The sequence below is a fragment of the Lepidochelys kempii genome, chromosome 11 (assembly GCF_965140265.1).
Source record: "Lepidochelys kempii isolate rLepKem1 chromosome 11, rLepKem1.hap2, whole genome shotgun sequence".
In the NCBI taxonomy this organism is placed as follows: Eukaryota; Metazoa; Chordata; order Testudines; family Cheloniidae; genus Lepidochelys; species Lepidochelys kempii.
Window position 1 is genome coordinate 7,713,537 of NC_133266.1, and position 18,117 is coordinate 7,731,653.

The 18,117-nt window shown below is 44.8% G+C and overlaps 1 protein-coding gene across 3 annotated transcripts in view; it reads left to right on the top strand.

The window, feature by feature from the left end:
• MRAS (muscle RAS oncogene homolog) overlaps positions 1 to 18,117 on the top strand; it is a 60,017-nt gene that overhangs the window by 26,676 nt on the left and 15,224 nt on the right. For all 3 annotated transcript variants that reach the window (XM_073305034.1, XM_073305035.1, XM_073305033.1), the window contains one exon: positions 2,797 to 3,007. In XM_073305034.1, coding sequence (XP_073161135.1) covers positions 2,815 to 3,007 — 193 coding nt within the window. In that variant the 5' untranslated portion in view covers positions 2,797 to 2,814. The remainder of the gene's footprint in view (positions 1 to 2,796; positions 3,008 to 18,117) is intronic.

Below are 18,117 nucleotides of genomic sequence, written 5' to 3' on the forward strand. Positions count from 1 at the left end.
GTTGAAGAAAATTGTTGATGCCCATGACTCAACAGAGCTGGGGGTGAGGGGTTTGGGGTGTGGGAGGGGCTCAGGGCTGGGGCAGAGGGTTGGGGTGTGGGGGTGAGGGCTGCGGGGTGGGGCTGGAAATGAGGGGTTCAGGCTGTGGGAGGAGGCTCTGGGATGGGGCAGGGGTTTGGGGTGCAGGAGGGGCTCTGGGTTTCGGGGGGCCTCTGGGCTGAGGTGGAGGGGATGAGGGCTCTGGGGTAGGGCCAGGGATGAGGGACTTGGGGTGCAGGAAGGGGTTGTGGGTTGCAGGGAGCTCAGGGCAGGGGATTGGTGTGCGGACTTACCTCCAGCGGCTCCCGGTCAGTGGTGCAGCCGGTGTGCAAGGCTGGCTTCCCACCTGTCCTGGCACTGTAGACCACGCTTGCCCTACTCTACCCCCATGTCCCCATGTGGAGCCAGTGCTCAGGACGAGACAGTGCGCAGAGCCCCATGGCCCCCCACCGAGAAATCAGACCCACTGCTGGCCGCTTCTGGGGTGCCGTGTGGTGTCGAAACAGTTAGGCACTAGCCTGCCTTAGCTGGGCAGCACTGCCGATGGGACTTTTAAATGTCCTGGTCAGTGGTGTTGACCAGAGCGATCCAGTGCCTGACATGCCACAACCCAGTACTGGGTCGCGACCCGAAGTTTGAAAAACGCTGTTCTAGAACCCCTGGAGCACCAGGAGCAGGGAAACCTGCCACTGAAAAATTAGACAAAATTTATCTCTAGCTGGGAGAGGAAGAGGGTGAGTGAGTGACTGGGAAAGAGTCGGATCTAGTGCTTCTAGCAGAGGATGGAGAGCAGGGACTCCAGAGTTTCATTCCTTGCTGTGCCTCTTATTAATGGTTCAAAGGCTGTCCGACAGAGGCTGCTCTGAACTTGTCCCCAGCGGAAGCCACCATTGGCATTTCATAGGAACCAATGGAACGAGATGCTTTCTGTGCCATATCCTGTATTGGACTGCTGAGCATGCTCTGCGTTCGGACATGCCAGTCATTTGCACACACTTTCCTTTTGTGTAGTCAGCAAAGGATTCTGGGGCTGCCTCTTATTCATTGTCCACCATGCGAAACATTTCCTCCTGCTCAGATCAAATATGGAGTGAGGGTCAATCCCTGTGGTCCTAGCTCCGTGTTAACTTGCTCAGCTAAATCTTCAACAGAAGGCAGTGGGAGTTTTTTTTGCATACGTAAGTACTGAATGAAAACAGAGCAAGGTTTCTGGGATTTGGCCCTGAGTAACTAAAAGCTGGAATATGCTATAAAGCACTTGCCTGAGTGGTGACCAATGCAAAAATCTCTCCTTCCCAGTGGAGAGCTCTGACGAAGCCTGTACCCCTAATGGGTGTTTGCCCCCCACAGCCCCAGGGGAATGCAGCAGCTGTTCCACCCAGTCATATGTGCTCTCGTCTACTGCCAGACAACCTTGCTAGAACTAGGACTAGCTAGAAGCCGGCTATGTAGTCTCTAGAAAGCTGCTGGTTCTTTCCTCATGGCAGGCTGCTGCCTTGTGTTGTGGTAGCAATGCTCCTATGTGCATACACACAGAGTGTTAAAAGCAAAACATAAATACCCTTCCTGGAAGGTTGCAACATAACACTGTTTATTTCTTAGAATCTGGAAGAAATCTAACAACCACCACCAAATACAGAGAGACTCATAGCGGGCTGCTACCGAAGAGCCGCAAGCCCTAACGCATTGCACCAGATTGGCTCTCTTGCTGACAGACTGCTGAGGCCCATTCCTTCAGAGCCCCCTAGCCTGCAAGAAGGACCAGGAAATCCTTTAGAATTGAAGGTGATAGCCTTCCTGACAGGGAACTTGAATCCTAGCATTGCTGCCCTGGATTCTTCTGTGCAAGCTATTCTAAACTTTATAGTGAGAGAGGACAAGCCTGCTAAGTGCCTTTTCATATGCCTGCTGAACCAGGATTTGAACTCTAACCTGCTGCATCATCCATCACACCCTATTATGGGTGTTTGCCTGGCGTTTAGCAGGCAAGGCCGAAACTAACTGCCTCTTAGATGTATGATGTATGTAATATGACACACTCAAGGATGTGCTGGCTCGGGATTCCTAATGGATTATGGTCACTGGTTCAAGTGTAACAAGAGTTGATAGGAACTGAAGAATCATTTGTAACTTAGCTGTTTTGACCTTATGTGCAGATGATTTCATTGTCTCAGGCTAGTTCCTAGCGGAGAGGGAGCTGTGGGTGGGAGCTTTGTGATACATTTTGGCACAAAGTAGCAGACTCTGTAGAAAGTGGAAAAGCCCAGATAAATCATGGAAACATGACCACCTTCCCTTCCATAGCAGTGGTCCATCTAGATCAAGACTTGCTGGTATATGGGGGAAGAGTTTGCAGTGCCACTGTGCTCTGCCGGTCCTGTCGCTGAAAGGACTTTGTCCTTCAGCGCTGTCCAGCCCGCACTGAAATCCTAATAAGAGCCCAGATTGTGAGTGGCTTCTTGGAAACCAATGGGGATGAACAAGCATCCCCCCTCCTGCTTCCCACAGTCCCTCGGAGTGGCTGCTTGCAATATTGGTGCCTATGGAGTACAGAAACTGCTCACTCCTGCTCTTCTCCAAGATGTTGGAAAGGGAACAGGGAAGATGCAAGGTCATGGTCCCCTTTCTCCCTCAACCAGCTCAGAGTGAAGTTAATGGAAGGAATCCCAGCCATGGTGACTCATGGAAACCGGTATCCAGGTAGCGATCTTGTTGTTGCTAATGTACGGTATGAGTCAGTCTCTCTTTCTCCTCCAGGTCTGACCCACTGGAAACATGGCTACGAGTGCTGTTCCAAGTGAAAACCTGCCCACATATAAACTGGTGGTGGTTGGGGATGGTGGCGTGGGGAAGAGCGCTCTCACCATTCAGTTCTTCCAGAAGATTTTTGTGCCAGACTATGACCCAACCATTGAAGATTCCTACCTGAAACACACAGAAATAGATGGCCAATGGGCAATTCTTGATGGTGAGTAACCTACTTCCACTCGGATCTGTCCATTCTGACAGTACTCAAGCACATCTGTGTACGGACATTTTCCATATCTTGTTGGGTTTACAAGCATCTTCTACTCCAATTTAGGCGATTTGTAATTATACTGCAAACCACCTTGTGAGCTATCTGTACACACTAGGCAACTGGCTTCTTGTAAAGCTACAGTACTCTGCTGTATCATTTCATGCAGGTTCATAAAAACCTATGCATTACCAGGGAAGTTTATATGGGGGGATGCACTATGTTTAATTGCCCACCAGGGCATCACAATGAAGAGAATTTACTATTTGCAAAATGATTTGTACAACAACTGATGTGGCACATAAATAGGGCAATCTTTCCCTTTCCATGGCCCCCAGTAATTCCTGATCACCTGCTATAAGCAATGCTTGGAAAAGCCTCTTGCCTCAGGTGTATCTGAGTGTGAAACTTGCCCTGGCAAGTGAGGGGACCTGAAATATGAACGTAGACTGAGATGCATCCGAGTCATCTGAAGCCATCCACATTAAGCAGAATGATAGTGCCCTTTGTTAAGCCGTCATTGCTATGAAATATCATTTGGGGTTAAATTGATTCCCTAAAGTGATGTCCTGCCTAAGACGTGTATGGTGTAATAATAGTAAGTGGATACCTGAGTGAGGACTGAAATTTTAAAATAAATATCCACTGCAGAAGACTTTATCCTCCAATAATTAAAGAACTCGGGTACCAACTGCATCCTATCATATGAGGGAATTGTTTCTGTGATGGGTTACATTTAAGTCCACCTTTTAACTAACCAGTCAGATGCCTGTGTGGTGGTGCTTGTAACTGAGGATAGATCACTTGTGCTTCTGTTTTTGTTCATGCAAGAAAAATAAACTGAATTTGCTAAAATTGCAACATACTTGTTTTTTAAAAGGGAAAATAGGTTGACTAGAAGCTCTAAGGGAAAGTGTTCACTGTCAGAAATCAAACTCTTAAGATGGTTTTATTTTCAACATACAATATCCAATATTAATGCATATGTATGCGTGTATACTTGTACTTGGACGATATAAATTGTGTCACACAAACTATAGTGAAGCACATGTGAAGGAAATTCACTCTTGCCACCCCTCCAGCATTTCAATGCAATCACTAAAAAGCAACTAAATCAGCCTGAAAATAGTATTGGTCAATTAATAGATGGAAATCGTGGAGTTATCAATAGTAATGCAGAAAAGTGTGAATCCTTCAATAAATATTGCTATATGTATTTGGGGGGAAGGGGGAAAGACGATGTAGTCATTTCATCTGGTGAGAATAACATTCTTTCCAGTTCACTAATATCTCAGGATGATATTAAATAGCGGCTATTAAAGACAGACATTTTTAAATCAGCAGGTCCAGATAACGTGCATCCAAGAGTCTGAAAAGAGCTGGCTGAAGAGGTCATTGAACTGTTAATGTTGATTTTCAATAAGTCTTGGCACACTACGGAAATTCCAGAAGACTGAAAGAAAGCTAGTACTGTGCCAATTTTTAAAAAGGGTAAATGGGATGACCCAGATAATTATAGGCCTGTCAGTCCAACATTGGTCCCGGGCAAGATAATGGAGTGGCTGATATGGAACTCGATTAATGAAGAATTAAAGGAAGATAATATAATTAATGCCAGTCAACATGGGTTCTGGAAAATAGATCCTGTCAAACTAACTTGACATATTTTTTTTAATGAGATTACAAGTTGGGTTGATAAAGATAATAGTGTTGATGTAATATACTTAGACTTCTGTAAGGTGTTTTACTTGGTATTGCATGATATTTTGATTTAAAAAAAAACCTAGAGCAATATAAAACCAACGTGTAGCACACATTAAATGGATTAAAAGTTGGCTAATAGATCTCAAAATGTTACTGTAAATGGGGAAACATCGTTGAGCAGGTCTGTTACTAGTGGGATTCCACAGGGACTAATTCTTGGCCCTGTACTATTTAACATACTTATCAGTGACTTGGAAGAGAACATAAAATCATCACTGATAACATTTGCAGATAAGACAAAAATTGGGGGATGGTAAGTAATGAAGTGGACCGATCACTGATACAGAGCAATCTGGATCTCTTGGTTAGCTGGGTCTGAGCAATCAATACATGTTTTAATACAGCTAAATGTAAGAGTACACCTCTAGGAACAAAAAATGCAGGCCATACTTATCCTGGGACTGTGAAAAAGACTTGGGAGTCATGGTGGAATAATCCGCTGAACATGAGGTCTAAGTGCAACAGTGTGGCCAAAAGGGGTAATGCAATCCTGGGATGCATAAACAGGGAAAAATTTGAGTAGAAATAGAGAGATTCTTCCACCTCCATATTTAGCACTGGTGCAGCCTCAGCTGGAATACTTTTGCTGTCCACAGTTCAAGAAGATTGTTGATAAATTGGAGAGGGTTCAAAGAAGAACCACAAGAATGATTAAAGGATTAGAAAACCTGCCTTACAGCGATAGACTCAAGGAGCTCAATCTAGTTTAACAAAGAGAAGGTTAAAAGGTGACTGAAAAGTACCAACATGAGGAACAAATATTTAATAATCTCTTCAATCTAGCAGAGAAAGATATAAAATGATGCAATGGCTGAAAGTTGAAGCTAGACAAATTCAGACTGGAAATAAGGTGTAATTAACCACTGGAACACTTCACCAAGAGTCGTGGTGGATTCTCCATCACTGGCAATTTTTAAAACAAGATTGGATGTTTTTCTAAAAGATCTGCTTTAGGAATTATTTTGGGGTCATTCTATGTCCTGTGTTATACAGAAGGCCAGATTAGATCATCACAGTGGTCCCTTCTGGCCTTGGGATCTAAATCTATAAACCATTAAGACATAATCATCCAGACCAACCACAAATCCCATGTATAAACACCCCCGCAGACTCCCAAGTTCCAGTATCATGAACCAGTCCCAAAGCACACGTCCAATTCCTCATAAGTGCACAGACAACCCAAAACCTTAACTTCAGCCTGTGATGCTAACTTTTTTTATGGTAGTGCTCAAGATGTTCTGGGACTTTGGGTATGTGAAGTTTGGCATTTGTGGCAACTGTCATTTTTTAATTACAGCCAGGCAAAAATATAAGAGGGAGGGGAGGGGAAGCCACCAGTATCTTTAAAAGGAGCTTTTTTAAATCTTCAAAAATCCCCAATTTTTTGGGATCAAAATTATTTTACTGAGAATTCAGTTGCACATGAAGGAGTTACGGTTACCTTTTAGTGAAGAAAAGCAGTGCCTAAAGTGTTTAAAGGAAGGCTATAAATTTTGCTTTAAGGCCTCAATCCTGAAAACATGTATGTGCTTAACTTTAAGCATATTAGTAGTCAATCACTCATGCTTAACTTTGAGCACGTGTGAGTGCTCTATTGCAAAAAACACCACAATACATATTTATGCCCTGAACCTGCAAACAATGTGAGCTTTTATTTAACTAATTAATTATTTTTACTCCAGTATTACATCAGATAAAAACCAGATCCTGCTGTTAACTGTAGCCTGCCACTGTCTGATTTGCCTCCTTTGTCCAGAACCCTGCCTTTTAAAGTGACAAGTGACCTTTGCTCTCTTCAGCCATGCCCTGCAGTCTTACATCACAATAACAGCTGCTCCACACTAGGGCTGGTCAGAACATGTATTTGTTTTCTTGGAATTTTTTTCTGCTGCAAGCAAATCTTTTTTTTTTTTTACACTTTCATGTAACTTATTTGGGTTTTCATCAAAAGCACCGAAAAGTTCCAAAGAATCAACTTTTTTTCTGTTGTCAACAAATGGAAGTTTTTCCTCACAGAACATTCTGTTGAATCAAAAAGCCATTTTTCACACCCCCTCCCGCCCCCCGAAAGAAGACTTTTTGAATAAGCATTTTTTGACTAGCTCTTCTCCACACATCTCTTCACATCTGGAATTTATTTCGGCCGTACCCTGGAACTGCATTCTGGGAATCCCACTTGGCTTTAGAATCCTCGTGCCACTGCTGACCTACTGCCTCAAAGGTAAAACTGCAGCAGCCTCTCTATCTTTCCCTCTATTCATCCAGCATTAGAAAACTCACCATTCACCCCTGAGGCCAGCTAGTTGGGAAGAAAAGGACATTCTTGTTTGAAACTGCATGTGACCCTCGCCTTCCCCCTTGAGAGAACAAAGGGTGTCTCTTACCTGCTTCCTTTGACACTGTTCCTTAAAGGGCTTTGCAGCAGGCTCTTAAGGTTAAAAGGTGTCTTTTTCATTGAATTATCTGGGCTTTTGATCAGGTTCTAGTATCACAGAACAACACAAATCCTTAGACAGCTGCTCGTATGCTAGGTACATACTGTAGCACCTGGATCGATCGGTCTTCAGCTGTCATTAAGACTGCACTGACCACAACACGTCCACCATTCTTCTCGCACTCTTGCCTTTCTTCTCCACGTTCGTCCAAAACATTTAACAATGTCATCTTCCCATCTTCTTGGAGGCCGACCGGGTGGTCTTTTCTGTTCTCACAGGTATCACTCAGCAATGATTGCAGTCCACCTATTGTCCATGAGCCGTGCTGTGTGGCCCGTCCATCACATCTTGTTATGTCTGCTTTCCATGACCATATCTTTCACACCGCTGAGTTCTCTGATCATTTCATTTGGGATGTGATCCAGAAGGGAAATTCCCAACATAGCTCGTTCCATTGCCCTTTCAGCTACCAACAGCCATGATTCTTCTCTCTTCATCAGTGCCCATGTTTCACTGCCATACAGCATGGCTGGCAGCACTGTTGAATTGAAGATATTTGTATGTGTGGTCTTGTTGATTTTTCCTTTGAGGACGTCCTTGATGGAATTAAACGCACACCATCCTGCCCAAATCCTTCGTGAGAGTTCTCCGTTCAGGTCTTGGTGCATATTAAATTCTTGGCCCAAATATATGTACTGTTCCTCTTCTTCAGTTTCTTCTCCTGTTACCGTTATTCAGGCTTTTCATAAGACATCTGATTGCATGTATTTTGTTTTGCAGCAGTTCATTTTCAGGCCGACCTGACTGCTTTTCTTGTTGAGTCTTCATAGCATGCTCTGCAGTTGGTTGGTGCTTTCAGCAATTAGTACGATGTGGTCCATGAATCTGAGATGGGATAATCATTCTCCGTTTATGTTGACACCACTCCTCCAATTGATCTTTCTCATAACAATTTTGAGGCAGGCAGTAAATAGTTTCAGTGAAATCTTATTTCCTTGCTTTACGCCTTTCTCGATTGGGATGCAGAGGAGAGTTTCGAGGAGAGTAATGTCTGTTGTACATCCAGTGTTTGCTTCCTTCAACAAACTGATGTACTGCATGTTAATGCCCTGCTCTGCGAGCACCTTTAATATTGCGTTAAACTCGACACTATCAAAGACCTTTTCAGTGCAGTGCACAGCGGGAGTTTGTATTCCCTCGCTCTTTCTAGGAGCTGGCTAAGGGTAAATATATGGTCGATCGTGCTGAAATTTCTTCGAAAACCTGCCTGCTCTCTCAGCTGTTGTTCATCCAGATTCAGCAAGAGTCAGTTCGTTATCACCTTTTGTAAAGAGCTTGTAGATGTGAGAGAGCAGGCATATAGGGCGGTAGTTCTTAAGATTTTCTAGATTGCCCTTGTTGTTCAGCAAGATGGTATTTGACTCCTTCCAGCTTGATGGTATTTTTCCTTCTTCAAGATATCGACTAAATCTTAAAGCGAGGGCCTTCTAAAGTTTTTTTTCACCTCCTGCAGAAATCATTTCTGACGTTATTCCATCTTTGCCTGGAGCTTTTCCCTTCTTCATCTGATGTAGTGCGCTTCGGACTTCGCTGACTATTATTGGGGGGGATGCGTTCTTCTGACTCTCTTGAAGTGCTGGGAAAGGGACATTGATTCTTGATTTGAACAGTTCTATATAGAAGTCCTTGCAGACCTCCTCCATCACTGCTCTGTCGATTACTGTCTCTCCATCCTCGTTCTTCAATGCTGTTACGCTCAATCTATATTGTGTCAATTCCCACTTGCATGTTCTGAGGCTCTTGAGTGATTCAGCTGTTTTGAGGAGCTTTTCTTTCCAAAAGTTCTCAAAGTCGTCCTTCAGTTTTAGCCATATAAGCTTGCACAGAGTGGAGTACTCGAGGTTGTTATCCAAGCTCTTTTTCATGTCTCTCCGCTTCTCCTCCAACAAGCTTTTCATTTCATTCGAGAGTCTTCCCTTCGCCACCGCCTTCTTAGCTGAAATTGAAAAGCTGAAGAAGGCGAAGGGAAGAATCTCAGATGAAACAAAAAGCTTGTTGTAGAAGCAGAGAAACATGAAAAGGAGCTCGGATAACAACTATCTTTGCTGACAAGCTGAGACGTTGCATAAAAGCAGCTGAAATTGAAAAACATACTGTAGCATGAGTGGATAAAGCAATATAGGCAGGGAGAAGCATGACAGAAGTGTAAAGATGCATCACGCTACCCTTCAGACTCCTCTGTCTTCCTTTTAATTATGCTTCATTTGCAGTTAAATCCTTCCCTGGGTGATTTTTTTTTTTTTTTTCATCCAGTGCTTGTTTTTAAAAAAAAAAAAAAAAAAAAAAAAAAGATGAGGACTGGAGGATGTGATTGCCAAGTGAAGACATACGATGAGGGGGCTTTATAAGCATCTAGTGATGCAGAAGTAAATATAACACACAAGCTGGAATGGGTAGGCATTTGACAACTTTGTTCCAAAAACACAGTCCACCTTCTTGGGAGTTCCCCTCCAAGCCTCTCTACTGTCCATGAGCTGTTATAATGTCCCAACATTGTGCTGTAAAATGCTTTGTGCTTCCCAGCTCAGGTTTTTCCTCTCCTAAACAAGACCTACACTTGCCCTTCTTGTGTAACAGAAGCTGGCAACATGATGGAAAAATTTTAATTGGGCTATGTAATTTCTTTACTCTTCTCTCTCTCTTTCTCACTTGAACTAGGTTTAAATGCAATTTTGCTTTTATTTCATTTTTCAGGCCTTGGAGTCAAACAAGAGTTCTAGCCCATTTACAGGGGGGTTGCTCTCTGAGCTTGTTCAGGTCACTTACTCTCGGTGTCTGTTTTCCGAATTATAAAAAGGGGACAATAGTATTTGCATACCTCACGGCAGTATTGTGAGACCTTATTGGTAAGGGAAGCACCTTAAGAGGATTGTATGCAAGATACTACTACAAAAGTGCAAAGATAATTATTAATGGTCCTAACCAATCCAGCTTGCAGGACTGTCCCTGCAGCATTTGGGGCACATTGCTGGTGAATACTATAGAGTGCTTTATTAAATAAGGGACATGCGCCTAAAGGCAAGTGCTAACTGTGAATTATAGGATGCTGTCTCCTTAGGGATGTTTTATGAGAGCAGGCTCCGTTGTCTCTGCACTCAGCTATTTTCATTATTTCCTGCTGTCCTGTGAGGTCAAAGTGGCCATATCATACTGGGTTAGAGACACACACACACACACACACACACACACTGTACAGACACATGTTGCAGGTTAGAATTAAATAGCTCCCAGAGTTGATCTAATTTCGTTAGCTGTATCTTTAAGTGAGTTTCAATCACCAATTTTCTTACCCCTCTTTCTGTACACAGGCTGAATTAGTAACCAGCAGAGGGTTTATCTTTATGTGACTGTTAAATGCCAATCTGGAATTATTATTCTGTACATGGAGCCACAAGGGAATGCTTTCACAAGGCTAAAATTCCTAGGGGCTCAAGTCACACCCAGGGCAATGGGGCAGTCCAAAACAGCCTTGTTTCGCTGACAAAATGAAGGTTTGGTTGGCACATTGCTGGACCTAACTTGTCGTGATTGACTTGCCTATATCCTCTGTAGGCTCCCTGGGCTAGATTCTCAGCTGGCGTAATGTGGTGTAACTGCATTGACTTTGGATCTACACTGAATTCCAACAGCTGAGGATCCGATCCTCTATCAAATTTCAAACTAGGGTTGGGAGGGGAAGCTGGTAACTGTTGCCTATGAGTTTGGGTGCAGAAGCTACTGTGTACCTTTTTTTCCTGGGCATTACTGTTACACACGTTTGTGTTTGTTTCTAAAGACCCATGTAAACTCCAATTCTGTGCTCGGTCTCCTGATTGCTAAACCAGTTAGTGAAAGTGACCCGTTCCCTGGGGACCAGTGCGTGGTGATTCCTGCATTCTCTGGTGGTTTGTGCAGTCTAGTTTTAAGTGCCTGGTCTTTTGGGACCTCCCAGTTATGAGGTTATTCCAATCTCCCTAGCAGCGCTTACTGGAGGGAAGATTTTTCCTAATATTCAGTTTGTTTTTCTTTTTAGCTCTCATGCCTTTGCTCCTAGTTATTATCTTTGTGCATACTACTCTAGGAGCCTGATCCAAACCCATCAAGTCAATGGAAAGACTCCAGTAGACTTGGACCAGACCCTACATAATCCCTCTCCATCCTGTCTGTTTAAACCCTTGAAATAATTGCAGACAGTTATCCTGACCCCATACTTGTGTGTGCTTGCTCATGATCTCTCTGTGTCCTGCTTTGCATTTCTCACTGTGAGGCAGGATGTTGCTGCTGGTCCTAAGACCACTAGCATTTGACTGTCTGCTTTTCCACTAAAGTAGCTTGGGAATTGTCTGACCAGAAGGTGAGGGGTTAGGGGTGTCTTAGGCTCCTTCAGTCTTGCCTGGTGGTGGTGGTTTTTTAATTAGGTTATTTCACTGAATGAGCTAAATTTTAGCTTAAGCTGCTTCTTTTATTACTTGGGGGTTTGTGACCTTCTAAGAGGCTTATTTCATATTTTTGTCTTTCTGCCAGGAAAATGTCAATGTTGCAAGCTGGAAAACTCAAGGCTTTGAATTCTTGCCTATTTGTCAGAGAAAAGGCCCTTTTTAACTAACCGGATCTTTACTCTGTTTGTTGAAATGGAAGCTGTTCTTTAGAGGGCTTCTCAGTCTTCTTCGTCAAGGCCCTTTTCTTTCCCCTAAAGAAAGGGCAAGAATTCAAGTACTTGTGTTTTTCCATGTTACAACATCTGTGTGTTTAGCAGGGGCTCATAAAGACCGAAGTGTTTCCTCATTGCATGGCTTTCCCCTGCAGAAGACTATCACATGATAAGAGCAGGATGGGAGCAACAGAAAGCTGACTAGGTCAAAGGCGAATCCATAGTGAAAACTGGTATAGTGAGCTAGTTTTCACTAGAAATGGGCCCAAGATGTGGAGATCGGATCCAGACCTGAACTCTTGTCCCTAACACACACACACACACCCTCTCCAGAGGGTTCAGGTCTGGGTCAGATCCAACTTTAGTTTACACCAAAGAAGGAAGATTGAATAATAATAAATATAAGTGTTACTTTCAGTCAACTCTGCATGTGTTTACCACGTCCTCCCCCCAGAAATATTAATGGGAGTTATGCACTTGGGTATATGCTCCAAAAAGCTCAACCAGCTCAACTCCATGGTCTGAGTCTAGATTCACTGCGCTAAATTCATCCCTAGTGTAACTCCACTGAAGTCCCTGAACTGGTCTAGGGATGAACGTGTGTGTGTATCTTGCAGTGTCTGCAGCCAAGTGTTAAACCCAGCACCCCCTGCCATTGAGAAGGCTCTGTCAGAGGGATATCTACCTGCTGAACTCATAAAATGGAGCCATTCAAGCTTAGGGATGGAAACCACCCATTTGCTTGACCCAAATCCTGCAAAGACTGATGCCTGTGCATAACTTCACTCATGCAAAGTAGCTGTATTGAAGTCAGTGGCATTACTTAGGTAAGGTAAGCACGTGCATCAGTCTTTGCAGGCCAGGATCAGAGCTCTCGTCTAATCCACAACCAATGTGTGATTGCTCCAAGTGGGGATTCCACCACCGCCACTGAGTGACTGCTCGCCTGCCTACTGGGTGTTGCCATTGAGTAATCTCTCTTCTTGCTATTCACCTGAAAACTTCCTTTGCTTGATATACCCCCTTGCTTCCCCATTCACCGAGCCTGTTAGAACTGGACTGAGTTACTCAGCAGGAAGTTCTTCTATGCATATCTTGAGTCAAAAAATTTCAATTCTCATGGGATGGGGTGGGGGAAAATCACTGCCCCCTGCTGTCCAGGTCAATATTGTGATGTCCGTGGCAGCACTATGTGTTGCCAAATGAGAGAATCTTAACTGCAGATTTAAAAGAGGAGAAGAAACCCTGTAATGTATGTATCTCTACTTATTATATCTGTCCAGACTGGGTAGACTGGCCTCCTGCAACACTGAGCCTGGGAATTTGAGAAGAACCTAAGGGAGTTAAGTACTCAATTTCCATTGAAATCATAAATCCCTTAGAATCATCTGAAAACCCCACCCTAAGCAAACTCTTACTCCGAAGAATAGTACTATTGACCTCAGTGCCTCCAGATAAGCCCCATTAACTTCAATGGGGATTCTTGAATCATTAAGGACCATTGATGTCAATATGAGTTGTAGGTTTGAGTCCTTTGCCTCTGAACAAAGTATGTTGTTAATCAGCTGGAAAAAAAGTGGGTCATTCAAGTATTTTGTGCCCAAAACTTTACGTGCAAAAAACCCCACAACACTTAAACTACACCAAAAAGTTGTACAAAATCTATTACTAAAAGTGCTTTTATTTTTCTAATAGTCATTTCGGTTTAGATTTAAACTTAACACAACACAGTGCTACAGGGGAAATAGTTACCATAGGAAAAACCCTGAAGGAGAAATAGACAAGAAGTGAATGAAACTGACAAGTCAATATGTTTATTGCCTGAACTAAGGGGACTGCAGGGTGCTGGGGAAAGCATAAATTGTGGGAAAGTAAGTTGAATTTTAAACATTATTTTGTTTTCAGTAATCGAAGGATTTTTGTAATATTGGTAAGGATTTTTTTTTAAACCTAATAGTGTCCTTTTAAAACAGAGTAGGTATTTGCTTTTTGTCTATTTTACCTTCAGGTTCTCCAGCATAACACAGTGCTGCAAGGAAATGTTTAAATCTAAAACAAAATAAATGTTCAAAAAAATCATCTGTGTAGTGGATTAGTCTCTGAGTAGTCATAGCATGTGGTCACCTCACCATCTCTAATGTTTTTATCCCCACGACACATGGGAAGTAGGGAAGTGCTGTTAGCCTTGTTTTATATATAGGAAAATGAGGCCCAGTCAGGCAATGCCTTCTGCCTTTTTAAAAGATGGATAGTAGCCCAGTAGACAGCTCTTCAAAAAGTTGGCTTTCAATGATCTGTTGAAAGCCATGTCTATTGGTCAGAGCAAGGTCTTGGCAACAAGACTGTTCCTGGGTTCCGTTCCAAGTTCTATTACGGATTCACTAAGGCACTAATCCTGCAACATACCAAGCGTTGCCAGGGAGATGGTGAGCAACCTGGGCCTTGAAGGATTGAGGTTTTTAACCACTCTGTGCCTCACTTTAGCCACAAGTAAATGGGAGGAAACTACTTTCTTCTTCAATCTTCAGAATCGGCAAATATATTTCTATGTAGTTTTACCATTTTTCATGTTTGAGTAGTTTCAGTGTTTTTATAGTCTAGTTTGTTTGAGTCTCCCTCCCCCCCCCCCCCTTAGGGAGCTTCTCCCCATGGAGAAGGACTAGGCCCAGAATCCTGGAGTTCAAAGACTGTCTGTCCTGCCCGTGCTCCTTTTCCATCAGCAACTAATGCCAGCACTGCCTTGAGGAGGTGCCCATTACTGCCAAGTGCAGCATTTGTTACTCCTTCTCTCCCCAAACCTATGAGGGACAAGAGTTTCGCCTGTGGAAACACTTCATGGAAAAAGCCGTATCCGATCCAGGCTGGGGAGACCCCTCTGTACGATGACCTCTGAGCACACGCTCTGAAGCAGAGTCCAAAACTGCTAAGCCTAAAGAGTCACTGCCTCAGGCCTCTTGCAAGAGTAAGGGGCATTGTCATGGCCATAAGGACAGATCCCCCTGGGAAGAAACTATACTTAATACCCCAGTGAGAGAGAGCATCCTGATTGTACAAGACTTTCTGATCTTCAAAAAAGTGTTCTATAATTGCTACCTACTATTAATAAGATCTTTGTACTTCAGCTGTTCCTATTACTGGACCCATCAATGTCATAACTTATACCCCTTCTGAGGTGTTTTTCTATCTAGAACATATGGGTACCTGCTATATCCTCTCTCCCAGTTTACGTAGCACTGAACATTTACAGGATTCTAAAGGAGTCTGCATTTAGGAGTCTAAATTAAACTGCAGCTCTTGCCAGTCAGTTACATGACCCTTAACTATTCACCCAAGCTAAGATGTACTGAACCTTCACCACTTTCTGTTTTATAGAGTTTAATTGTGTCCTGGCCTGGGTTAACCAATGTGGCTGGGCCAAATTTAAGTCAGTGGTGTTGCAATCTGGTGCACGGGGTCACAGTACTGGTCCAGGTTTGGCCTGGCTGCACCTCTGTCATGACAGGGGCGTCGCCTGGGCCAAATTGAGTAAAGATGGAGGAGGCCTCCAATGCCATGGGTGTGCAGGGCCCTGAAATGCTTTAATCTGGAGCCAGTTGCGCCAGATGCTGTTTTACAAGTGGAATGCTCACTCGCCTTTCTATGAACACCGTGACCAAAAGCCCCTTAAATAGAAGCTGCTGACCCGGCAACTCTGTCGATGGTAGCAAAGGTCCAAGTGAGGCAGGAGCCCACGCCCGTGATGTCAGAGTCTGGTGTTCCATGCTGCCGCAAGGGAGTAGTAACTGGAGACCGTAATGCTCGCTGATTCCATAACTAAGAAGGGAGGGGAGAGAGCTCCGGAGGGGAGGTTGTAGAAATGTTTACATGTCTCATGGGAGGCTTGAGACCTTGGAGCGCGAGGAAAATATTTCTCTAACAAGACTAGTCCACAGTACGGGTGTGCCGCAATAGAGAGCGAGACACAAGGCATCCTTGCCTGAACGGCGTACTCTGTAAGTCATGCACAAGACACAGGGCCCAGCAAACACCAGAAGGGCTGAGGAATTCTGCAGGAAACAACCATAGGATGTGGCAAGCCTTGGCTCTGAGGTTACAGATTGAAGTGGCAGCCCATTTTGGATGGAGGGCCATGCTGCAGGGAGAGCCCTGGGGAAGGGATTCTAGCTGACGCAGCCAGAATTCTCCCAAGGACTCTAGGGGAGGGAGTGCAGTGGAGGATGGCTCCAGGGTACAGCTTGTCCCTGCCCCACCAGAGATACTGGCTGGTGTGGGTTGAGACTGTGGCACGGCATTCTCTGTGTGGAGTCTGCCCCCACACTCCCAGCCAATTGTAGCTGGTCCTTGTTCATGGGTATAAGGAATGTGGGGAGGGATGAAGTTTCTCCCATCCTCTTCCTCCCCATACCCATTTTCTTGTCTCCATGTACTTCAGCCCAAGGCATGGAAATTGATGAGACATAAAGCAGCCCTGGTTGTGTCGCACTGTAATTTGCACTAAAGGACAAGCCTGCACCCTTCCGAAGTTCTCTTTGCTTCCCAGGTCCTCGAGGAGTGGGACAAGATGTTGTATAACTGTTCCATGCTCACTGCTGCTAGCATTTGCTGCCCCTTTACTAGTTCCAGGTTTGCATTCCTTATGTGGCTCAGGAATGAGTCCTTCGGTTTCAGGGGCAGCTGTATTAGACCAGGTGTGGCCAACCTGAACCAGAGAAGGAGCCAGAATTTACCAATGTACATTGCCAAAGAGCCACAGTAATACGTCAGCAGCCCCCTCCCCCGCCCCATCAACTCCACCCCCCTGGTTCCCAGCGCCTGCCACCCCCCGGCAGCTCGGTTGAGCAGCGCCTTCCCCCCCGCACCTCCCAATCAGCTGTTTCGTGGCATGCAGGAGGCTCTGGGGAGGAGGGTTAGGGGAGAGCGAGGGCATGGCAAGTTCAGGGAAGGGGGCGGGAAGGGGTGGAGTGGGGGCAGGGCCTGTGGCAGAGCCAGGAGTTGAGCAGTGAGCACCCCCCGGCACATTGGAAAGCTGGCGCCTGTAGCTCCAGCCCCGGAGTCGGTGCCTGTCCAAGGAGCCGCGTGTTAACTTCTGAAGAGCCGCACGTGGCTCCGGAGCCGCAGGTTGGCCACCCCTCTATTAGACAAATAATTTTGGAGTAGCAAAAGGCCTTCATGCTGGAGCTCGGGGCAGGTAGGCCCCATGATGTGCGGTTTTAGAAGTTCTCTCAACACAATACCTATGATCTCCAAAAGCTTGTGCTATGACCAGTCACTTTTCCTGAATATGAAGGCCTAATGCACAGGGGCAGATAGCAGAGTACATTTCTACCGGTGCTATGTTTGGCAGGTTGGGATGGCTGGCTACTGATGCTGACTCTGCAGGTACCACCAGGACTGAAGCAGCTCCAGGGTGCTTATCCTCTAGAAACCAAGGCAGCCTCAACATCTGATGCAAACAAGGAGTGCTCATTAGGGTCACAAACCTGTACAAGAGAACCTTGTGTCCAGCACCCTCAGCCTAGTCAGTAGATTGCTTATGTCCCGATGCCTCCTTTCCTGGTGCATATGTGGACAGCAAACACTGATAGGCAACATGTCCAGTTGCCACAGTTCTCAGCTTTACTTTTCTAACTCAGTACCTTCCCTACTCATTTGAATAGCCAATGTCCCACTCTGCATAGTGTTCTCATTTCTGCTTGGAGGATCCCATGTTAGCTGCTACCCCTCTGCTTCATCCGATGCTCCATGATTTCAAAGGTCACCATTCTGGGGCATTCCCGCTGCCTACAGAAGTGAATCTATGCGTGCAGATTTGACTGGCTGAACTCATAGGAATGCGTCAGACCTATGACCTATGAGGTCCAGTGGGCTGCCCCTGAGAGTGGCCAGCACAGGATGTGTCAGAGGATGGCTGTAAGAATCCCGCAGTAGACCAACATGAGATAACCCGCCCACCTCATCCTGATCTCTAAGAGTTTGTGCTTCAGGGCCCAAGCCCATTGCTCAATTTTAATATCCCATCTGAAATGTTTATTACCTGTAACTCTGGACATTCTTAATAAATCTCCAATCTCTTGGACAAGGAATGTAAACAAAAAGAAATTATTCCAATGTGTGGCCCAGCTCCACGTGGTCAGCTAGTTAATGGAGTAGCTGAGTGATCTGAACTGGTATCT